Source organism: Lissotriton helveticus, chromosome 3_2, assembly GCF_964261635.1.
Source record: "Lissotriton helveticus chromosome 3_2, aLisHel1.1, whole genome shotgun sequence".
NCBI lineage: Eukaryota > Metazoa > Chordata > Amphibia > Caudata > Salamandridae > Lissotriton > Lissotriton helveticus.
In genome coordinates, this window is record NC_136062.1 from 461,664,750 (window position 1) to 461,690,200 (window position 25,451).

At 43.9% G+C, this 25,451-nt stretch overlaps 1 protein-coding gene across 1 annotated transcript in view; it reads right to left on the reverse strand.

The window, feature by feature from the left end:
- Positions 1-25,451, reverse strand: part of LOC144826166 (uncharacterized) — a 226,284-nt gene that overhangs the window by 189,600 nt on the left and 11,233 nt on the right. Inside the window, exons 2-5 of the mRNA XM_078684559.1 lie at positions 24,326-24,350; positions 22,916-22,981; positions 5,758-5,898; positions 5,537-5,654 (exon numbers count right to left, since the gene is read on the reverse strand). Of these exons, the coding sequence (XP_078540685.1) occupies positions 5,537-5,654; positions 5,758-5,898; positions 22,916-22,981; positions 24,326-24,350 (350 nt within the window). The remainder of the gene's footprint in view (positions 1-5,536; positions 5,655-5,757; positions 5,899-22,915; positions 22,982-24,325; positions 24,351-25,451) is intronic.

Here is a 25,451-nt window from a genome sequence, read left to right on the forward strand (position 1 = left end):
GATCTGGATTGAATGAGTTTATCTGACGAAGCCGCGTCTGGTGTGAGGCTGAATGTCGGATCCGTCCTTAGTCTGCCATGTGCTCTTACCCATCCACAGACAGTATCTTGAGTTAATGAGTCTATCTGTTTGAGCCGTACCTGGTGTGATGCTGAATGTAGGACCAGTCCTCATGGCATTCTGTGCTCTTACGCATCCAAGGAGGTGATTTGGTATCCCAGTTTACAGAACCTTTAGTAAGTGTGGTTCTGTAACCAAGTGGTGAAGCGCTAGCTGGTATCCAAGGCATCCTCTCTTGGGATTAGATTGTTGGTGAGAGGCTAAGGAGGCGCTTGGATGCTGACAACAGCCCTGTCTGCGGATGGGGTTTCTGTACAACTAGATACTTCAATAAAGGACTTAAATAAAACAAGGTATGGTGGTCCTTACAACTTAACATTTGGTGACGGGAGACCCATGTGCTGTTGGATCATGTGCCTTGATTAAAAGGTGGAGAAGACCAACTCACCACGAGCCATTTGGAAAGAGGGTCCATCCTTTGGATCTACAGAGACCTCAACGCAAAGCAGTTGCATCGTGTTTAATTGGGTATCGGATTGGCACAGGAACGTATTGGAAGACACGTTGAATGGATTTACCTTCTTGATGAAAGTTTGCAGCGGTTGCAGGCCTGTGGCAGTTGAAGGCTCGAACGCCCTTGTGGACTGGCATTTACCAAAGGGGGAGCATTCTATCCCGGCACTTGTTAGTTGAGCACAATAATCGAGTGCTGCTCACGCAGAATCTCATTTTGCTGTGGGAATCGGAGGAGGAGAGCATCAAATGTCCTGGCATATGTTGCAGCATACAGACAAATGGCGGCCATATTGGTTTGGGCCTGTCAAGCACAACATTCAAGGGCTGCTCACATTGGATCTTGCTTCACTGTGTGGAAAGAAGCAGACCTTAGAGCGTCACAGCATCCGGGCAAGCTTCGGCCATATTGGTTTGAGCTATCAGTTGTGAGGCAGTGGTGAGAGGAGCAGAGCATTATCTGCCTGCCATCTTCGCACGTGAAAGACTCACCTCACTAAAAGCACATTGCTGATACGTTCACCTTGGCCAAACCTCGCCACACACATATACCTTGGCAGGAACTCCATTGTATGTATCACAGTGAAGTGCGCATCGCCCCTACTCCAGCCGCATCCTGGTGATTAGGACACCTTGGCTCCTGGTACCTCTGATAAGATGCCTGAATCTGGTTTGACAGGAGGTACACGTGTATGCCTCGATGACAAGCACACTGTTTTTACTGTGTCTCTAAATGGGGTCTTCCAGTTAAGTTTGTTGATCAATTTTATATACTTTTTTTGTTATTCTTTTCCACTTCATTGTGACTTTGTGAACAAATTGTTTGGAGGGAAAGGGAAGGTCTTGAATTTTAAGTACTTTTCACCATGCAGAATGTAACTAGACCACCATTTTTTCTCACCTCTCATGGTGATCCACCCATTCAGTGGGTCAAATGAAAGAAGTTCTTCACACATTATGCTAGAGTATGTGTGGCTACTCTTAGTGCTGATAGGAAGACCTTTTTTAGTATTACATTGCAGGAAGTGTTTGAACATTTGCCTGAACTATTGGGGGATGAGGTTTCTGATTTGAATGCGTATGAGAATTCCATGAAGAAGCTTGACCTGCATTACCTTCCTAGATTGAGTACAGGGCTTGAACACTATCATTTTGGGAATAGGATGCAACACCCGAGCGAGAGCGCAGAGCAGTACATAACAGAATTACTCGGGTTAGCTTCAACATGCAGTTTTAGGATTTCCATTGAGGAACAATTAAGGAATCAGTTTATGCTGTGTTGCTCTTGGGAAAAGGCTAAGGAGGCAATGTGGCAGAATTATAATCATTCTTTGTATGAGATTTTGACAATAGCGAAAACACAAGAACATTCAAAGGCAAGGATTATTCACAAGGATGTAGTGAATGCAAGCAAGAATGAAGCAGCTTCAGTTAAGGTGGTGGCAGAGAAAGGCAATGAAAATAAATCAGTTCAAGGTAAAAGTGAACCAGGAGGCAAGACAAATCACACATTTTTAGGCAAAATATATTGGTGTGGTGAGGTAGGCCACATGGCTAATACAAAGATTTACCCTGTATGGAAGGCTACTTGTAAGAATTGTGGAAGGTGAGGTCATGTGACTAAATGTTGTAAATCAACTGTCAAAAAAGTGAGTGAGGTGAATTGTTAAGTTAAATTTGTAGAAGAGGTGGCTGTGTTTCAAAACAAGGTTGACGGTTCAGAAGGGCCTTTTGAAGTGGTACAAGTTAATGGAGAAGCGGTCAAAATGTTGTTTGACTCAGGAGCCACATGCAAGTTGATACCACTCACGTTTAATGAGAATAGGCTGAAAAACAAAGTGTAGGTCTGAAAGCCAGACATTAAACCTGTGGGCATGCTAGAGAACCAATAAAGTTGGCTGGGTATTTTTGGGGGTCTATCGAATTTAAAGATCATATAGTACCTGGGGCAATATATATGTCCGTGATAGGTGACTCCTTAATAAGTTGGATTCATCAACGTGATCTCTATGTGTTTTTGGACTCCAATGCAAATCCTTGTGTTTGTGTAAAAGACATTCCAGTTGTTCGCAGTGATTTGTATGGATGTGAGAACTTGCTGAATGAGTTTTCTAATGTTTTCGGAGAAGATCTGGGGTGTCTGAAGAGCTATGTACATGAGATTCAGCTTGGAGCTAAAGCACTTCCAAATGTGGCTAAAGTTAGGAGTATGCCTTTGTCAGTCAAGGATAGTATGAAAGAAGAGTTGGACAGATTGATTGCTGGTGGGATAATTAAGGAATTAGAAGACACTGAATGGCTTGCGCCTGTGCCATAGAAACAGAAAGACAGTGGAACCGTCTTGGTATCAGCACCTAAACCTTAAAAACTCTAATCATATAGTTCCTTTTCTCTCAGCATAGGTAAATGTGTGCACACTGATTGGCACCCACCATCACAGTGCTAGTTCCAACAGGAACTTGACAATATAAACAAAAGCACAGGTGCACCACAAAATATCAACAATGAGACAAAATCAACTCCAAATGATAACATGAGAAATGGCTCCTCAGTTTTGATTTCTTTATTCCATATGTAGTAGAAAAAACTGTACAGCCGACGCGTTTCGTCCCAGCTTGGGACTTCTTCAGGGCGATTTAGAAAAGGTGCGTCATGTCTATAGTCGGTAAAGACTGCAACAGAGGCGCGGTATATCTCGATCCAGAGTCCTCAATATATATATATGTGAGGAGAGAGTCCAGTGTTCTCAAATGAGGGAAGTGTACTGGTTACAACTCCCAGGCAGATGGATCCTTTGGGGATGAATGTTAGCGTGTTGCTCAACAACGAGTCTGGGAAATTATAGGTCCCAATATTAAAAAGCGAAAGTCAAGGGCAAGTGCCAAATAGACTGTTAGGTAGATCCAGTGCTAGTGTGAATGGAACCCCAAGAAAGACGGCGTATGGAGACTCTAAGGCTAATAGTATCCTTGAGTCACCTTATCCGTTGCGAGGGAATGCCCCATCAGGCATATCCAACAGGCTTGTGATAAATATCACGATCCGGGACGTGGTCAGTTATGGACACCAAAAAGTGATGGGGTCCGAACAGCTTGCGCCTGTGGTTATAGCATACAAGGCCAATCGCAATGCTCAGTAATATGTCGATGTGAGCAAACTTAACAAGGCTGTGATTGTTGACCACTTTCCACTCCTCAAAATCAGTGAAACTCTTCTTTAGACCTCAGTTCGGCATATCATCAAATTATGCTGACTGACCCTTCGCAAGATTTTACCTATTTTGCCACTCCCTATGGTACTTTTACATTTTTGCAGTTGACCTTTGGACTCATATCGGCGGCCTCTGTCTTTTTACGGCGATGGAAAAGGTATTGAGGGGTGTGGCAGGGATGAAGGTCTATCAAGATGATATGTTGTTATTACAGTCCAACATAGGGAGCACAATAGAAGGCTGTGTGAGGTGCCTGGAAGAATATAGAAGTCAGGGTTGAAATTGAAATGGAAAGCATATAAGTTTAATGTACCTGAGATAGAGTATTTAGGACATCTAATCACTGGATCAGGGATTAGGCCAAAGAAAGGATTGGTGGACACCATTAAACATGTGTCCTTGCCTAAGTGCAAGGAGGAACTTGTGAAGTTCTTGGGTATGGCAGAATTCAATAACAAGTTTGTGCCAAAATTCGAAGAAAGAACAGTTCTTCTCAGGTTTCTGTTAGAGAAGGGCAAAGAATACATGTGTGAAGTGATGGTTGTGAGAGGGAGTTTAACGACGTGGTATCTGGTTTGGAGAAGGCCTCAGAATTAGTAAGTTATGATACCAGGGATGACATCATAGTAATGACTGATTCTAGCTCTAAAGGGTTGGGAGCTATTTTGATGCAGAGGGTTGGAGTTAAGACCGATGATAAAAAAAACATCTGGAAATGTAATAGGGTTGCCAAATGCAGCTCTGTTCTAGGAAGAGAAGTAGATTCTTCAAGCACAGAGTTGTCTGAGGAGCTCAAGAGCCGAGGAAGATACCAGCTCAGTTATGTGACTGTGTTTAATATTACTTGGTTATGTGACTATGTTTAGTTTTGTTCTAGTTATGAATTTATATCCTTATTAGTGTTTTTCACTTTGCATTTTCTGTGGTTTAGTTTGTGGGGTGGTGAATTGTAATTATTTTCTTTTTTCTTTTGGGTAAATGAGGAAGGTGATGTGGTATCTCAGGTTACTGAAACTTTAGTATGCAGGGTTCTGTAAACAAGTGGTGAAGCGCAAGTTGTTGACAAGGCATTACCTCTTGAGATTAAATTGTTGGTGAGAGGCTAAGGAAGTGGTTGGATGCTGACAACAGCCCTGTCTGCAGATGGGGTCCCTGTACAACTAGTTACTTCAATAAAGAACTTAATTAAAACGTGGCACGGCAGTCTTTAAAACTTAAACGGTGTTCTATGCTCTCACCATCCACAGGCAGGGTCTGGAGGTAATGAGTCTATCTGATGGAGCCCTATCTGGTGTAATGCTGAATGAAGAATCAGTCCTTAGGATTCCCTGTGCTCTTACCCATCCGAAGGCAGTGTCTAGAATTAATTAGTCTATCTGATGGTGCTCTATGTGTTGTGATGTGTAATGTAGGATCAGTCCTCAGGGTGCCCCTTGTTCTCACCCATCCATAGGCAGGATCTGGAGGTAATGAGTCTATCTGATGAAGCTATCTCTAGTGTAATGCTGAATGTAGGATCAGTCCTTAGGGTGCCATATGCTCTTATCTATCCACAGGTAGGGTCTGATGGTAATGAGTCTATCTGATGGAGCTCTATCTGATGTGATGCTTAATCTAGGATCAGTCCTTAGGGCATCCTGTGCTCTTACCCATCCACAGGAAGGGTCTAGAGGTAATGGGTGTATCTGATGGAGCCATACATGGTGTGATGCTGGATGTGGGGTCAGTCCTTAGGGTGTCCTATGCTCTTACCCATCCACAGGTTCGATCTGGAGGTAATTTGGTTCTGCCGTGCGCGTCACAAAGCGGATGCAGGTAAATTTAGCAAAGTCACTCATTGCATCTTTGAAGGCATCCAAATCTTCGGCACCTGACGGAAAAAAGAGGAAAGGGGGAGAATGACATAAATTGAAGCAACCAGGAAAGTTATCTATGAAAGACAATGTTGAGCCTTGGTGGGAAGGTGAACTCACTGTAAGTGGCACTGAGGGTGTAGGGCACAGGGACGGTCCCATCGCTGGATTTAGGCCAGAAGCAGCTGTTGTTTCTGCATATCCTGGCATTGCGGCCTGGTTGGACGGCAATGTCTCCCTCCTGGACCAGCTGTGAGCTGCCTACAACAGTAAAGCACAGTGATAATAGTCAGTGTCTGTCATAAAACCGCAAGGACCAATAGCACATGGAAGAGAAGGGAGCTGATTTTAGGTCCAAAGTGTGGATGCAAGAAACACATACAAAAAAGTGCAGGAATCACTTGTGGTGGAGGAAGATTTCAGGTAAAACATCACAATATGACATAAGCACCTAAATATTAAATTACCCCAGGACTAAAAAGGTCCGAGCACGCAGGCATTCTCAAAACCCTCAGGGGTGATTTGCTGCTCTCTATAAATCCTTGATTGATCCACAGTGAGTGATTGCACCTGTTAATGTTTACTGGGAATGATTTCCTGTGTCTTACATTCCTATAGTGTTGTCATCTTGTCATATCAGGAGTTATTTATGGCACCACTAAAAGAATTTTACTGGCTTGCCATAATAAATGAGATCATATTATTAAGACAGAAAAATCTGATTTACAATTGCAATGGCTAAATGCCTTCTAGCCCTTTATATCTTGCTTCAGCAAACACCAGCAACGGCGACAAACATGTTGTTAGAGGCAGCCATTTCACTCTGTCACCACCCTAGATTCTGTGTAATTCTTCGTAAATACATTTGTACTTAGGGGCAGATTTACAAGCCCCTTGCGCCTCTTTTACGCTGCCATTGCGTCACTTTTGTGACACAGCGGCGGCGCAAAAGATACGCCATGGCGCGGGGTATTTACAACGTGATGCATCTGGGAGATGCGTCACGTTGTTAAGCCCTGCGCCTCATGAAACCTGCGTCAGGTTTCATGTGGGCGTTTCCACGCTGGGACGCCCTTAAAAAGTGACTCAGTGAAATCTACAAGATTTCACTGAGTCACTTTACCAACACTGATGCGTCAAAACCCTGCGCCTGCTTGAAGCAGGCGTAAGGCTTGACGCACCACGTTACAGATAGGGCAAGTTGGAAAAGTTCTGGAGTTGCGTGTCGGATGCAACACAACTTCAGCACTGCGCCAACTTCACGCCCTAGATGCATTTTAAATGCGGTGCATCATGGGTGGCGCAAGGATAAACTTGCGTGCCGCATCTTTCCTGGCGCATCTCTGCTGATTTGCAGAGATGCGTCAGGCAACATAAATCTGCCCCTAAATCTTTAAATCCAAACTAGGATTGTACATGTTATTATCTGTCTTGCATATAAGTATGAACCAATGTATAACAATCTTTGAATATTCACTAACTGAACTAGACCATCGAGCAGGTACGATTTACTCATTTTGTAGCACACAAAGTTTAGTTTGATTTTCATTGATATGATTGAATGAATGATTGAATGAATGAATACGTTTATTTCCATAAGTTAACTAAAACCATTGTATTATGGATTAAAAGGGAAAATGCATTCTAATAGAATAAAACAGTTGATACAATACGGTTCTTACGTGCCAGCAATTGTCTCAGGCCTTGTGTTCAAATTTGGGTTTCACCATAGCACTGTGGCTCCTCCCATAAAAGATTATGCTCCACCCAGAATGTTTGTGGCTCCAGGGCTGCCTTTAATGCTGTACCTCTCGTTTTGAAATATTTCTTGTGTAAAGTGCGATTCCATTACTAATTCATGACCTGGTAAGCCACATTTGTGTATGATCATGTACAACTTCTAAGAGTCATCTCGGGCCGCAGCCCCTTGGACTTGTAGTTTCGATGGTCCGGTGGTGGGTGCGGCCAGTAAGATGCAAGGGAGCTTTAGACTCTATTGCGGCTTCTTAGGCTTGGTCTGTTCTCTTTTGAGGACCCACTGGCGTAACGAAAAGTGAGGGGTCCTCCCTGCACGGTACTTAGGGGGACCCCCTCCGGGCTCAATCAGGAGCTCTCCGGCCAGAATGCAGTGCCGAGGGGGCCCCTTGGAGCTAGGGCCCCCCCCCGCAACGCGTGGGCTGCGGGTGCCTGTGTTACGCCCCTGCGAGGACCGTGGTTTCAAGTAATCTGGGATCAGCGTTTGGACTGTTTGAGGTCAAAGTGCAGTTGCAGGGCGGGGGTATATGGCTTGGCGAATTGTTTGTGCAAATCTTCCACATCGGCCAAAATCTTGGGTTCTCTTTTTGTGAAGCATACGGCAGAGGCCTCGAGGCAGGTGTTTACTTTTTCATTTAGGCGTAACTGTCTAAGGAGGATCCACCTTTCGGTTGTTAGGGCCGGGCAGCAACACAATAGGTGTAGCCAAGACTCTTGCTTGTAGTTGCACAGACGGCATGCCCCTCCTGTGCTTTGGTATGCCCAAGCTTGGGTAAAGTCTGTGATTGGCAATGCCAGCAGTCGCATGTACATGATCTCTCTTCTGGCTTTGGGGTTCAGCACGGCGGCAAGGTAAGGCTACGTTTGTTTACCGTATATGAGTCATTCAGCGGGATGAGGAAAGCTGACATTTTTAGTATTGGCCAATCTTGCTGGAATGAGACTACTTGGACTTGTTTGTTTGTTCGGGTTTTGCGTTGTATGAGATATGAGGCAGGGCAAGTGCTGGTTCATTTATATCTATAGAAGCGAGGGCTTTCCTGAGTTGAGTGTTCCATGGCGAGCCGAGTTTTTCGAATGTATCTACAAGGCGGCTCTTTAGAGATTCCCCCAGCGTTTTTAAGATTCAAATATAGTATTTCAAGTAGTTGGCCTTAACGGTGAGGGAGGGTTTGACTAGCCCAAGCTCCAACCCCAGTCTTGCCGTCGAGAGGTGTTTTGGCTGTTGAAAGATTTTTTTGTAGGCCACACATTGAGCACGCTCCAGGGTTTCCAAGCAGGTGCCCAGAAGTGCTTGATGCTCATACTCAAGTGCTGGAAGAAGTGCAGCTTGGGTAACTTTGCTGATGCTCTCTGCTGAGGGACTTGTGAGCTTCATTGTTCAGTTTTATTAAACAATACGTAATAGCAGCCGATTTTTTGGTTAGATCTTTTTTGTGGGTGATGGGACTGGCAGTTTCTGTGAACCAAACCCACAAGTTCTTGTATTGCTGCACACAGTAATTTTTCTAGATCATATAGTGCATGTAATGTTTTTATGCTTTTGCCGACCTACTACTATGATCTTGGTCTCATCCGAGTTGATAATGAGATGGTTCAGTGTGCTATATTTGTGTAAGCTGATCAAGGCACGTTGGAGGTCCACTTTGGTGTGGTCCATGATGACAGTGTCATCCGAGTACTGCATAATGTGTAAAGGTCAGTGTTAGATATGGGATTTCTGGTTGGCTAAGGCTTGCGCCAAAGCCAGGCAGAAACCACCACTCTAGTCAGGGCAAGGGAGTTACACAATGATGATAACCCCTGCTCACCCCCTTGGTAGCTTGGCACAAGCAGTCAGGCTTATCCCAGAGACAATGTGTAAAGCGTTAGTGCAACACCCACACACACACACACACACACACACACACACACAGCAGCAGCAACACAAAAGAAACTCCACACAAGGTTATATCAAAAATAGCCTTTGTATTGTCATAAACACATTAGAAACATAATCACATCATATGCACTGTGCCAACTGGCACTAGGCAATATTCACAGGGGATTATATACATGACCAGGCCAATTGGGCCATGGTCAGAACCATTAGATCAGGTTAGTAAATGCAAACACAACCAGTAACTACTGGTACCATAATGACCTAGGCATTATCACCATCCTAGAAATATCATAACATGACATTAGGCAATAAATCACCTTAGGTCCAAACCTCATTAGCATTAACACCTTACGCCCTAGGCCTCCCCAGCCTAAACACATTATGCCTAAACATCCTAATCACATTAGGCATAACAATCACAAGGGGCATAAACCACATTGGGTAGTTTTGTAGAGCCTGGTGATCTACCAATCCCACACACAATGGCCTCAAGCCATCTGGCCTTTGACCTGGGCCCTGAATGCTCTTTGTCCAGCAAAGTCAGAGCGGCTGCCAATGCGGCAGAATTCAAGCTCGCAATTGCGCTGGGGCAGAGGAGTGTATCTCTCTCCTGTCTCATTCACAAAAAGGCCCCCAAAGAACTGTTGGCCTAAACTTAGCAGCTGACGCGAATTGCCATGCAGCTGTGAATCCAATAAGGCCGGGCACTCACTGTGCCCTCTGAACAGCATGCAACACGTTGCAGCTGCCCTCTGTCTGGTCGGGCAACTGTGAAAAAGGAAATAGGCCCTGGCACAACTGTCCCCTCTGAGCTTCACTGGGGCTCTCTAAATAACATACCCCCATTGTTGCAGTTGCCCATTGTCAAGCGGGGCAACAGTAAAAATGGCCAAAACTGGGAAAAGCACGTGCCCCTCTGGGCCCTCAGACAATAATTATGCCCCTAGTTGGAGAAGCCCATAACGGCGGGTCCACTCATGGAAAATAGGCACTGTGCCTCCACTGGCACCAACAACCTGCGCCAATCAGTGCCCCCAACGTTGGAGTGACCCCCTATCAGGCGGGGGCCACTCATGACATCCAGCATGGCCACCCGGGTGCCTCGTGAGCACTACTGCCAACAGGAAGACTGACCCCCATCGTTGGAGCATGGCAGGTCCACTCATGGAGGACAGCATGACTGCAGGAGTGCCCCGTGAGTACCCAAAAACAAAAGAACAGACTCAGCCCCACTCACTGGGTTATGCTGGGGAGGCTCTACTCCCACTGGACTCCTACCGGGACTCTCTCCACTGCTCGGGGCTCTCCTAACTTCTCCTGGAACTGCAGGGATCCCTCACTCGGCCGTCTCTCCTCTTCACCTGGTCACTCTCCTGAGGGCTGGGACTTCTGACCGGGCTTACGGATGCGGGGTAGGCTCCCGTCCTCCTCTACCGGAGCTTTCCTCTCGCTTCCATCTTTTCCTCTTCCGCCCGCAAGGCCCCATCCTCAACCAGGCAGGCCACAGCGGTGATTTTGTTTCTCCTTCGCCTCTCAGGGAAATGCAGGGTGAGCACACGCTTTCACCGTCAATATGCGGGGTGGGCTTGGCCACCCAGATAAGCATAAATGTGGGGTGGGCACCCGCTAGAGCACCAAAAAAAGCGGGGTGGGCACCTGCTTTGTTCAGTAAAACATGGGATAGGCTCCCGCTCAATTCTCATTCTCTGTAGGGTAATCCCAACACTGGGATCCCCTCCAGACACTCTGGCAGCCCAGCGCTGCAGAGCATGCACGCTCCGCTCCTCTTCTGGGCAAATAAAAAGAAAGCAAGCTAAGCGCTCAAAGGGTGCAAAATGCAGCAAAGGTCCTGGGCCCTGCAAAAAATTCTCCAAGGTTCAAGGGGCATAGCTGGGCCCAGGGAGGTAGCCCCTCAGGGTGGTTCCTCCTAGGCCCCAGCAGCAGCAATCCCCCAAGTTAGGAACAGCATACCATCACAGAACTGAACAAATTCATGGGGTCACAACCCCCCTACTTATACCACCTAATCCTTTGTCTGTAGTGCAGGGCATGGGGGAACCAGATGCAACTGGTTCAGGGGGGGATTTGGAGCACTTTGTTTTGCAAGCTCCTCTTCCCCTTTGTTCAGTGGGGGCTAGGTGATCAGACACACCACAGGGTGTAGAGCTAGCATTTTACAGGGCAGGCACACTCCTATTCAGAGTCAGGGGATTACCCCTCCAACTACTCCCAGCACGGATGTCCCATTCAGCCTAGCGCTGACTCACCCTGCCCTACCTGGAGCCACACACACCTCCCAGCACCCTGTCACTCACAAGCCAGACATGCAGTTCACATCAGGCAGGCAGATACATAGCACACAGAAATGGCAACTTCTAAAAGTGGCATTTCTCCCATAGTCATAATAAATCTGAGCACACCTTTGCGCAGCATTTACAATTTCATACATACTAGACTTGACCACACTGCTCCTCGCATAACAGGAATTACCACTGACAAACCTAATCAGGGAATCCCCCATGCATTCCTATGGGAGGGCAGGCCAACCTTACCAATGTAACACAGAGAGCGCACGCACTTTACACTAGACTACAGTGCTAAAGTGCTCAAAGGCCTAAAATAACCAGCACCAGGTTATAGAAAAAGGCTAGGAGAATGCAAAAAGTTTCGGGGTGAACCTGCCAAAAGGGCCAAGTCCAACAGTCTGTTACTTAGTCGAGAAGGAGCCAGGCTGCTGTTGGCTAGCGCGTTTCCCAGGTTAGCTGTATACGGATTAAAGAGGAGGGGGGTGAGCACGCAGCCTTGTTTCAAACCTCTGGGTGTTTTCGCCGACAGTGATGTGGGACCTGTTTTTATTCGTACACAGTTTTCTGAATGGAGTGATATTATGGTCGTTAGAAGTGATGGTGGGATGCCACAGTTTGCTAGAGTGCAGGTCTGTCAACCTTATCGAAGACTGCAGTTAGGTCGACAAAGCAGCACCAAAGAGGAGGCTGTAGCTGCTGAGTGGCTTGATGACAGAGGGCTGAGAGATTATGTTGTCCGTTGTAGCGGCTCTTCCACGAAAGCCAGTTTCAAAGAAGGGGAGCAACTTGTTGTCTTCGGTCCAGGTTTCCAGATTTTCTAGAGTTATATTCGTGTATGCTTTAGCTTCCAAGTCTAATAGTGCTATTAGGCAATAGTTGCTAGGATTTAGACAGTCTACCTTTTTGCGAATCTGCCATAATATTGAGCTACGCCATGCATCCGGTGTCCTTCCGAGGGTGTAGGCGATGTTGAACAGCGGGGTCAGAATCACTGCCCAAGCCTCTGGGGTAGATTGAAAGACTGGTTTCATACATTTTATTAGTCTTGTGATTTCCCTTGGTAGGAACGATGTTTGTGAATCTTCTGTGTCCAATGAGACGGAAGCCTTGGTAACTGTTTGTTTGAGGGCCAAAAACTGGCTTCGCACATGGTTCTCCCATGCTGCTGCTGGAACTGCATTAGATCTCGGAGGTCCAAGGGATTTTAAGGAGTTCATCTATTGCCAGAATCTAGCAAGGGATCCTTCTTTGAGCATGAAAAAGATCTTGTTCCATTCCTTCCCTTGTTGGGCTTGTTTCAAGGCCCAAATGTTTTTTGTGAGCATTCCTCGCTTCTTTTACTGCGAAAAGCTTTCCAGATGTTGCGTATTGTTTGAGCTTGCGGATTTTCTTCCTCAGATACCTTCGTGCGAGTCAAAGGCACTGTTACGCCAATTATTTCTTTGGGAGACCGGTTAGGCGTTATATCCCTCTCAAAGAGCCACATTGATCAGGGAGTGACAGTCCCCCCTTTCTGGTCTTTTGGAGGGAGGATCCAAACTCTCTGGTCAGCTGGTCCCAGTTTGTGAAAAGGAAGTTCCCCACGTGGTCCTGGAAACGGCTTCTCTGGTCATTAACCCAGTTGGCGACCTGGGGCAAGTGGAACGGGTGCCACTCAATTCATTTAACCAGGGACATGAGTTTGTCCATCGTCGAATGGCCCCTGTCTTGGCCTGGATCTGCTATCTAATGATGATTTAAATTCAAGCCTGCAACCATATGGTTGTGATCACTATCTGTGCACCTTACAATTTTGAAGCTCTGTAGATCGTTGATTATGCCACTTGACATAAAAATATAATCAATTGTTGAGATATTTTTAAACGTGGGGCGAGTGACAAACGGGATGCGGTCTGCTGATTTTAGGTCAAATATGGTAAGTTGTAGAATTTCATTTGCTCATTATTCCTTTGGGAGGGGTTGTGACGAAGGCCCAAGTGTTTGCTGTTGAAGGCCCCTACCAGCACAATTTTGCGTGTGGGATAGGTTTCAATAATTGCCTTGGTGTGCGAGCACAGGGCCCCCATAGCACATGCTTTTGATATTTTGCGAGTGTTTTAATAGCATTTTATAAGAATCAAGGAGAAGGACTTCTGGCTGTTTTTCAGGCGTTCGATGGATAACACTTGTACGTTGTTCTGAACCTGCATGGGTAAAGAGATCATTGCTTTAACTGTTTATTTCAGAAAGATAGAGCGGCCCCCCGAGGGCCGCCCAAATAGCCTTGTTTGCGTTGCCAGTTGGAAGCCTTTGTATAAGCCATAGATTACCGTGGGGGACAGTGCCCATGTCTCCTGCCGGCAAACAATGTCATGCCTGTTAAAAAATTCACACCCCTGATTGGAGTGCAGTGTTGAGGCCAGCCCGGCCACATTCCAGGAGAGGATGGAGAGACGATCTTTCAAAGCCAAATTCCTGGTCTGGATGGGTTAGGTGATCAGCCTGGTTGGGGGTTCCCATGGGCTAGGGGTCATACGGAGGCTTTTTTCCCCTAGGATTTGGATGCGGGAATATCTCCACGTGGTACTCGGCTACTGCTTGCCATCTGATGATCCGCTCCTTTTCACCACTGAGGACTGTTAAGGGGTTTGTAGTCAGCAATGAGCCGACTAACCAGTCATGGGTTGCACCTCAAGCTCCCTTCAGTGTGCATCATCTGGGGGGGGGTCTATAGACCTCAATTAGGAAGTGCGGATATTTCTGTGGGCCGGTGGGTGCTAGTTCTATGCCCCATTCGTCGAAGGTTGAGGACTCTTTCAGTATGGCTTCCATTGTTGCTGTTGAGTCCCATTGTGTAACAGTAGATTTGAGGGCCCTTGTACCAGGGATGTAGGCCAATTTTACTGAGTGAAGTTCGGCTGTCGTTAGGTGTGACAGCGACAGGATGGGTTGAAGTAGTTTTAGCAGGTTCCCTCTGTTCAGAATGTCTATGGGGCCGCTGGAAAGATAATGAGGAATAAATATTTGCCGGCCTTGATATTTTCTGCCCTGTTTTTTTGCGAATCCCGGTTGGGACACGGGTGAGAGGATTCTCTGGGGTGCAGTTTTTGAAGTGCAAGGGCTTCAGGTTCTGGCGGGCTAGCATTCTTAATAGGCTGAGAAGGGTGGGGGCAGCCCCATTTGAACCGTCTGCTCTAGAGAGGTGGCTAGAGATTGTTGTTAGGCCTGTGCTTTGCTCCTGACTTGAGAGGGAGCATGGGTACTCATTGGTTGAGAGATTTCCTGAGACGGCTGTTATTAAGGTTGAAGACGATGATGTATCGCGTGGCATGCAATGAGCTAAGTCGCTGTTGTTTTGTGATCTTTGCTGGCTCTGAGTGACTCCTGGAGTGGGAGGCGGCTCCCTTCCCTGGTTTCCGGCCATTGTTTCCTTTTCATCTGAGTTGATTAGATTAGATCTGATGCCCGGTTTGAATCTTGTTTTGTCTTAGGCCTAGGCCAGGGCCTATTGTAAAGTTCATAATAATGATAAACACGTAAATGGGGTTCAGTATGGAGGTTTATTAGTTAACACCTCAGCCATCAGTCATATGTCAGCAACTGCCCCAAAGAGAATCCCAAGAGAAGCAAACAGTGTTCCATGTTCTATGGAACCTTGAACAAGTAGAGTAATGAAGGAGAATACCACACATCTCCCTTCTAATAATAAATTAAAATAAACATACCTTTATATAATACAAATAAGAGATTAACATAACTTGACATAACATTTACAGAAAAATGCTAGTTGACATGATCTTTCAGATATAATGGCAAAGAAGTCTTCCGTCCACTTGTCCTAGGCTCTGGACACAACTTGGAAAGAGAGACTTCAGGATGAATTTTGTTCTCCAAATCTTTGTCTAGATAAGACTAAAGAATGACAATGCGATTAAGGTTCCAACTTCTGCCATCCTGTAATTTCACAGCATTCTTAAAACATTTTATCACACGAAATGGTTTTGTAAAACTTAGACCAAGACAACGTACCAACAGGTGCTTTAACTTTTACAAACTCACCAACTTTAACAACTAACTGTCTGACACTTTTCCTTTCATCATAATTTTTCTTATTTTTTAATTGTAACCTTTTTTCTCTCTCCCTCCAACTTCCCACACTATTATCTTTAATACCTTTCCCCCAAGCCATCCATCCTGGACACAATTTAATTTTAGGAGTCCTCCCTTTAAACAGTTCAAAAGGAGATTTCCCAGTAGTGACGTGAGGAGAGAAACGATGAGCAAAAATACATTTCTGTTATTCCTCTTTCCAGTTTAAAGAATTAACTGTAGACAATTGAACATTCTCCTTTATCACTCTATTAAATCTTTCAACAGTACCATTTGTTTCTGGATGATAAATTGAGCATTTGTTATGAAAGATCCCACATGGCTCTAAGTAATTTTCCATTTGTTTTGAGCAAAATTGAGGACCATTGTCAGTCAAAAAAGTTTTAGTGAAAACCTTCCCTCCTGAAAATTTCCTACAAAAATGAGATCACACTGTTAGAAGTCACCTTGAGTATAAATCAATGAGAACTAACAAATAAGGTGTGGCATCTTCACCTGAAAGTGGATCAATTATATTCATAGCAACATCCTCCCAAGGACCATTCGGTAATTTCCGACATCCCATTGGTAAAGTTCTCGGAGAAATAACTTTGTCACTGATTTTGCATATTAGACATTCTCTGACTTCACGTTCTATTTCTAAATCCATCACTGGCCACCATAAACTAGCTCTTAACCTTTCTTTCGTTTTAACTATACCTAAATGACCCTGATGTGCCTCTTGAATGAATCTTTTTCTTAGCGATACCGGCAAAATGAACTATTTACCTCTTAATGGGATACCATTGTCCATAGACAATTCATCTACAATCATGACACATTTTAGCTAAAGATCTGTCACATGTGTTATTACATTGAATCATGTTGATAACTTTTACTAACTCCACATTTTTCTCAAGTTCTTCCTTCCATTCTTTTCCATTAACAATTCCAGCAGTTATTTCACATACACTAACGTCATTTTCAAATTTTTTATCACATAACTGATCATTTTTTCTATTGTCAACCAAACGAGACAAACAATCTGCTGTCATATTCTCAACTCCCAGAAGGTGTTTCACCTCAAAATTGAAATCCTGTAAACCAATCACCCATTGTCTTATTCTTGATGAAATAAATCAAGACCTTTTTTTTTTTCAAGACTTATTTAAGAGGTTTAGGATCTGTGCATACCTTAAAATGAGTCCCCCAAATGAAGTTCCTAAACTTGTTATAAGCCCAGTAGATAGATAAAGCTTCTTTTTCTATTACAGAGTAATTTAACTCTGCACCTCTTAGACTCCTTGATGCACATGCGATAAGCTGTTCCTTTCCATCTCTTATTTGTTTGAGAATCGCACCCAACCCTTTTGAGCTGGCATCTGTAACTACTGTTGTATTTAACCCTGGAATAAATGCCTGTAATTTTGGTGCATTTCTCAAAACCTTTTTTATGTCTTCAAACTCTTTCTGACATTCTTGAAACCAAACAAACTCTTTATTCTTTATCAGTAATCCTCTCATTGCACTTGATTCACTTGACAAATTATTAATAAATTTACCATAAAATTCCACCATACCAAGAAATGAAACAAGTTCATCCTTATTTGTTGGGGATGCTAATTTGAAAATGGTATCCACTAATTCTTTTTTTGGAACAACACCCATAGAGTGATGCAATGGCCTAAATAATTAACTTCCTGTACAGAAAATCTACACTTTTCAAATTTCAAAGTGAGACCTGCATCTTCAAGTTTCCTTAAAACGAGCTGTACTGTACAGTCATGTTCTTCCTGAGTTGCACCGAAAATTAATAAATCATCCTGATAACACTTTACTCTTTTAATACCTTTCAAAATTGAAGACATTTTTCTCTGAAAGACTGAAGCTGCACTTATCAAACCAAAAAGCATTCTTTTATATTTGAACGCACCCATTGGAGTGATAACAGCTGTAAAGTCTTAAGATCTTTCAGTAAGTTCAATTTGATGATATGCTTGTGTTAAATCTAATGTCTTGAAAAATCGAGCCCCACTTAATGTAGACATGATTTCATTAATATTGGGTAAGGGAAATTGATCCACAACCACCTCTTTGTTTAGTGAGCAGAAATCAATACAGAGCTTAATCTCACCATTGACTTTGTTAGCAACGACAACTGGTGCCAACCATTCTGATGCTTCCACAGGAGTAATGATATCTTGGTTAAGAAGCTTGTCTAACTCTTATTCCACTTTTCCTTGCAAAGCAATGGGAATCCATTGGGCTATAGATGCTTGTGCTTGACTTTTAAGTTGTATATTATGTTTATATCCTCTCAACCTTTGGGTTAAGAGTTACACCCAATAAGCATTGATGAGGCCATCCTAGTAAACCATCACCTTCTTTGCCTAAAATTATTTTGTTTTCCATCTCTATGGTAGCATTAAAGTAACCCAACATGTTTATGGGTTGACCCCCATGTCCTCCTGGGTTCACATCCATCTTCTGCAAACAATTCTTTTCTTGAAACCATCTGTAAACATCTCCTTACCAACAATAGTCAGATGTGAACATGAGTCAAACTTCATTTCCAAATCAACTCCATCAATTTTTACTTTACCTACAGGATGGTCCTTAGAAATGTTTTCATTAACTTGACATATGATTTCTTTTTCAACTTTGTTTTGAAACTTTTTCTGTTTTGTTCTGCAAAACTTTAAGAAATTACCCTTTTTTCCACATCCATGACATGTTACACTCATTGTTGGACAATTTTTATAATTTGCTTTATGACCTACTATTCCACATCTAATACAAACAACATAACTATTTTGAACCTCTTCTTTGTTTGTTTCATCTCAAGTTGTAGATGCTTTACTCTCTTTTGCTACACAAACTTCTTTTTTAACTTCCTCTACTGAAGTTTCTATTTTACTTTTCACATTTTTTAACTCAGTAACACACTTAAGCATATGTTCTACTCTTTTAGCTATTAAAATAACTGCATCTAATGCTGGTTCATCTTTAAGCCACAAATCTTCTCTACATTTTAAAACAAATTGATCCCTTATACGTTCTTCATTTAAACCTCCAAACGTACAGGTAGAAGCTAGTTTTCTTAAACCTCTTAAAAAATCCTCTACAGTTTCTTCCTTACCTTGTTCTCTTAGACCAAAATGATATCTCTCCATTATAGTACTTGTTCTAGGTAAATAATGTTTATCCAGTTGCAGAATACAAATTTCATACTCATTCAAACCTCTTTGTTCTTCATTTGACTACAAAAACATTAAAGTATTTTTTGCATAATAAACAGCACCAAACAGCGTAAATGCTGTTTATAAATTAGCTTTGACTTTTTATTAATTTAATAATACCTGTGGTGAGAGATGAAAGTATTATGTTCAATAATATAAATGTCTCTCAACCAAGAAACAGCACATAAACTTTTCCATTTATGAAAGTATATACACTACTGCTCGTAATGTTGTTGAACAGCTTTCAATCAGCTTTTAGTACATCACTTGACTGAGAGCACTCAAGATTACAAATACACAGTGTCTGTAATCTTACTCGAGGTGTTTACAATGCTGAGCAGCCTCAAATCAGCCTGCAGTACGTCAGCGTTGACCGGGAGCACTCAAGACTGATGACGCGCATTCATAACCAAATCCCTAAGCAGGATTCCACTGCGCCATCAGTCTTTTCAGGCCACTCAAGAGTAAACAGCTCGGCTTGTCGAGAATCCTCCTGAGCGTTCGTCTCTGAAAACCGCTCCACTAAAGTAAGCCTTTACGACAAAACGAGTTTCCACAGAGGCATCCTGATATCAGAACAAGCAACACATAGCACCTCACAACGATTTCTTCTCCTCAAGAATTAAGAAGTAAGTAAAAATATACAGCCGCAGGAGAAGCGTTTAAAACAGCTTTCCCATAATAAAATTACAGCCGCTGGAGGGGTTGATAACGAGATAATGATTTTACACTAATCATTCATTTCTCAGCAATTCTTTAAGCTCTGCTGCCACCTAGTGTTCAAAATATATATATATTTTGAAAGTCAATCCGCTCGGCAATTGCGTGTGTTTGACTCCTTTCCTTTGTTTTAAATGTTATTCACTCGAAGGAAATTAAAATAACACTGGGGCATATTATCAACAACTAGCAATATTTATTGCTAAAGAAGCTTAGCGACATTTTTTTTATCGCCAAGCATCGCCGGATTTTATCGCAGAGATAACGTGCTATTAGCAACGTTTATCTCCAATGCAATAAAATATCCGGCGATAGCAGCGAAATGCGTGAATATTGCTGGAAAACCAGCGATATTCAGACATTAACGCCAATAGGGTCTTAACCTGAATATCCAACTCCCTTTGGAGGTACAGGTTAAGAACTGGTCTGAGCAGGTGTTAGTTTTCAGCGATATTCACGCGTAGCGCACATTTTTTTTATCGCTATGCCGGCATTGCTTATAGGCGATAGCGACGTTAGCGACTGCTTTCAGTTGCTAACTAGTTGGGTACGTCCACTTTGCATGTCATTAGCGATAAATATCGCTGACATGCAAAGCGGGCCCTTAACCGCTCGCTATCATCTAAAAGCTGTCGCTAACTGATGTGAGCGACAGCTTGCTAATAGGGCGATGAAATTATCTCCGCTCTGCGGCCAAAAACATCCGCAAAAGCGGCGAAAATTTCATTTCACCTGCCTTGATAATAAGCCCCACAGTACCTTATAATCCCAGATAACTCGCAACTTTTCAGCAAAGAAACGGTATTTAAGTATTTCTTCCAACCGCTGATTTCCTCAAAATGCAGCTGAAGTCGAGACTCGTCAAGGTGAAGTATCAGGTTGATGTTGAGGTGTGTTGTTCTTTAGTCCTCCTTATTTTCATCCCGTGATTGTCGCCAATGTAAATTTTCTAATAATGATAAACACGTAAATGGGGTTCAGTATGGAGGTTTATTAGTTAACACCTCAGCCATCAGTCATATGTCAGCAACTGCTCCAAAGAGAATCACAAGAGAAGCAAACAGTGTTCCATGTTCTATGGAACCTTGAACAAGTAAAGTAATGAAGGAGAATACCACACCTATGGCCCCTTGGTGTCTTTTTTATAGGCACTGCTTTTTGGAGAGTTTTTTCAGTTTCTATATTGCTCTTCTGGAGACGGGAAGCACCACTGCAACAGGAGTATTAGAACATTTCTGGGGAATGAGGGCAGGCTCTTCAGAGGCATAGGCAGTGAAGGCTAGTTGAGTAGTGCTCGCCGAAGGCTGTAATTTTGTAGAAACAGTTACGTTTTCTTTGAAATGGATATCTGTAGCCGAGCGTGAGTTTGTCCACTGAAGTGCTATTGAGGGGCTAGTCGCAGCCGCTCCCTTTTGTTTTTGGTTACTTGCTGGAAAATTGTGATTCTAAACGTTGTCTAGTAAGGCCCATAGGATTTCCAGGAGTGAAATCAGTTTGTCCATTAGTTGGGTGCAGGAGCAACATTGGCCTGCTTCTGTCTGGTCAAGTTTAGATTCTAATGTGGTTAGCCTGTTCCCTACGCCCACTAAGCTTGTTGCTATCAATTGTATGAGGTCAATCTGGAGCTCCATTTTTTGCGACTGCTATAGTAGGGCTTTGGCTATTATGTCTTGTTTATGAAAAGAGGTGAGAGCCCCTAGAATAGTGCCTGACGGACTAGGCGGAGAGGCTTGTACGTAGCTCTTTTCATGCAGTTGGGGTATCCGATGAAGCTCGCTCTCTGTGACTCCTATGCTCGCTGACAATGGCGTTTGAGCTAGAGACGTATCCATGTGCAATATTTAGTGTGTTCCAAAAACTTTGCTCCTCTTTTGAGCAATGTGCCCCGGGGACACTGCCGGGCCTACTTGATTGATATGATTGTATTAACACAATACATAAAAATAAATACCATTGTGGGCCAATTATGTGCTTTGATGAATAATAGTAGTTCTTTGATGATGACATGATACATATCAGTATGTAGTTACTGGATGTTTCTATGCTTTGAAATGTGTTTGGGGAGGGCCTCAGTTCCCATAAGGCATTTCCTTTTAAGTGTGTTACTCCACTCGTTTGTATGTTTTTAAAAGGATGGCGGCTGCTTCAATCTATACTACAGGCTGCAGTGGCAGGCTTGAGACATGTTTAAAACTCTACTTTAGTGGGTACCATAAGGAGTGCTGCTGCTCCGTAGTAGAGTTTAAAGTACATACCCTGTGTACACCTACCAACCGGATACTAGGGACTTACAAGTAAATTAAACATGATAATCAGGTGTAGGCCAATATTATCATGTTTTAGGGAGGGAGTAGTAGCACTTTACCACTGGTCAGCAGGGAAAAAATTTCCTAAATGCCAACAAGTACGAGTTCACAAAAGGACAGCAGAGGAAGGCACAAATCTGGGGTGACCCTGCAGAAAGGGCCACGTCTAGCAGCTTGGTTGTCTTTGGTGATGATTGTGAAGACACCTTGGCTCAGGCGCACAGCTGACTATCTTGTAATAGAGTGTAGCGCCAAGAGGCCTGAAGTTTTCTCTTACCTTGGTTCTGTTTGGTGACGATCTCGAAAATGTCTGGGACAAGGTCACAGCTGACTATTGTTTAACAGAGTGTAGCGCCCAGACACCCTGGGCCTCATTTATGAGGCCTTGCGTCAGTTTTGCGCTTCCGATGCATCACTTTTTGTGTCTCATCGGCGGCGTAAAACGTGCCTCTTGTTGTGCACTATTTACAAAGTGACACATCTAAGCAGATGCGTCACTTTGTAAACCTGCGTCAGGTATAATGTATGCAGGGAGGGGCGTTCCTCTGCAAAAAGCCTCAATCTAATACATTTCACTGCGTCACTTCTAGGACGCCGTTGTGTCAATATTTTATGCCTGCCTCACAGCAGGCATAAGGCTGATGCAGGCACTTTCATATGTGAAAGGACGCATTGCTGGAGTTGCTTCACTTTTGTGACACACTCCAGCAATGCGTCAATTTTGCGCTTACATATAGGCCACAAATACTGACGTATCTATAACTCCTTGCGACCTGATGCGTCATACATTAAATATGACGCATCAGGTATGTCGGAAGGAGTACGCACTGAAAAGTGACGCATCTCTGCTTTCACGCAGGGATGCGTCATTTCTCATAAATGAGGCCCCCTGAGGTTTGAGCTTTTCTTGGTTCCATTTTGATCTCAAAGGCACGCGAGATCATTGTCACAGCTGATCTTGTAACAAAGTCTAGCGCCCAGAAGCCCAAGGTTTTCTCTTACCTTGGTTCTCTTTGATGATGATCTCAAAGATGTTTGGTCTCAAGGGCACCTCTGAATCCCCGGTATCTGAAAGAGAAGGCACATCAGCTGCCCATGCACTGGAATAGGCGGATTCAGAAAGCAAGTATAAAAGATTAAATATTCACTGAGTCTAAACGTGCATCTGTGTCTTCTTTACACAAACTGTGTATTTCTACCAGCTCTCAAGTGTGTTCATGCATATTGTGCGGGAGGGGTGAAATGCGCAGAGCCTTGTAGGTGCCAGGATATATGTGGCAAACAAGGAAAGATGTGCAGGCCCATCCGTCTTAAAGAATCTCTTGGCGTGACTTTCTAAATCCGTTCCCAAATACCGGTTGTAAATACACAATGGAGCGGTTCGATCAATAAACCGCTCCATTTCTGTGGACCAGCCAATGGTTTTAAGGGTTTTGCTTCTCTATGGACGTTTCTCTCATTCTCACTTTCCTTTCTTGGTAACTTCATTTTGTGCATGCAGTCTGTGGTGTGAATGCTCCTCCTTTCACCCTCACTATGCAGGATGCCCGTGGTCCCTGCAAGGGGCCCCATAGGAGGGCAGGCCCCGTAGTATCGCAGAGGAGAGCAGACAGCCAGCCCATCCTGGGGGGGAACATCACTTACAACGCAACTTTTACCACGCAGTGCCTTTACGACGCAACTTTTACAACGCAAACCATTACAACGAAATGCGCTGGGGGGCGCTCTAGGATAGGGAATGTGTTTAATGTACTATCCAACACCTTCCCTACAACCCACGGGGACTGGAGTTGGAATAGTAAATTAAACAATTCACTATCCAGCGCCTAAAAGCATTATGCGTTGTAATGGTATGCGTTGTAAAACTCGCGTTGTAAAAGCATGCGATGTAAAAGCATGCGTTGTAATGTCGTACATCCATCCTGGGGGGGCGGCGCGAGGGACAGGGTAGGGGGGGCGGGGCTATAAGTATAGGTATAGGGGTGTAGGGGTGGCCCCTCCTCCCACGCGTGATGTTTCTCTTGGCTGAACTTCAGGTGCCCTGCAACGAGGGGTTGCGGGGCGGACGGGATCGCCTGTAAGATAACCCACCTTTTATTTGTATATCAAATAAACCTGCAGCTTCATCTTTCCAATATCTTTGTGTCTGTGTATTATTGTGGAATATTGTGGGGCTGTGGGCGGCGGTGTACCGATGGAGATACTATGTGACTCATAGCAGCCGTATGTTTATGCACAAGGTGCACAGGTACATCATACTCTGGATCCCTCTGTAGAACCACAAAAAGCGATTTAAACGGATTCAGTAGATAGTATACGATGCAGCCGCCAGCCATACCTGGAGTATAGCGCTTCGTTGCGTACAGGAGCTATGCTCAAGTTCAAAGATATCCCGATTTAAAAAGTACTTACTATTCTTCTCCAGTCCACCGACATTCTGCAAAAGACAAACATTGCATGTTACTCACATCATGTAATTATGAGGATTTTAGAACTTTAGGGAATCCTAAAGCCATGTTTTCATAGATGACATAAGATGTAGGTTGGGTTGTATGCCTAAGGGGCAGATTTACAAGAAAGTGACCCAGTGCGGAACGCAAGCCATTTGGCTGCGCCGCACTTAGTCACTTTCACAGCACAGGGATGCAACATATTTACAACAATATGTCGCATCTCTGTTCTTCCCCCCTGCGCTGGCTCACAAACTGCTTCCATGCACCGACACAGGCACCATTGTACAATAGTGCAAGGATAAATGCGTCGTGGGGGAGATTGTTTTTGTTCAGGAATGGTTCCCTTCCTCCACAAAAACAATCTGAAATCCAGTTTTGCAACTGCTAGGAGTGCTGCATTAGCACATATAGAAGTTGAAAAACGTCATTGTTTTAAGGATTGTTTATGTGCAGAAAGAGAACACTTCCTGTACATAAACAATCATTAGAGGTGATTTCCTCTTTCTATGTGTGCTGCAGAATGCATAGCCCCGTCTAGTAGGGCTGTTACCTGTTTGATCATGTGCTACCTCGTCTTCCCCTGACACTCCCATTTACTTTTTATGGTTCCTCCTATGTTGCCTTATTGTATTGTACTCATGGTGTTTCCTCATGTCAACGTTAGTTTCTTTTGTTTAGTGCTCTGATACCTGCCTGGGTCTTGTACGCGCATTATAAAACTTTTCAAATAAATAAAATAATAAATAAATAAACTCAGGTGAAACTCATTCTTTCAAAATCACTTCAAATTTGATTGATACTTATCACCTGTCCAGGTAAGGTGGCCTCTAATCGATGCTCGATCCTAGTGGTGCCCCCGGCCTACTGGACCGATACATCATGAATACTCCTGGAAAAATCTCCTATTCCTTTGATGTGTCTCTAAGATTACTCTTGAGTCTAGACACATTGCGCAGATAACAAAGGTGCAGCACCACTGGGGGTGCAATAGGTGTGAAGGCGTCACATATGTAATACTGTCACTGATTTACCCTTCTATGCAGATGCGCTCTCCGTGAAGTACTCCTAAGAGGCATTACATATAT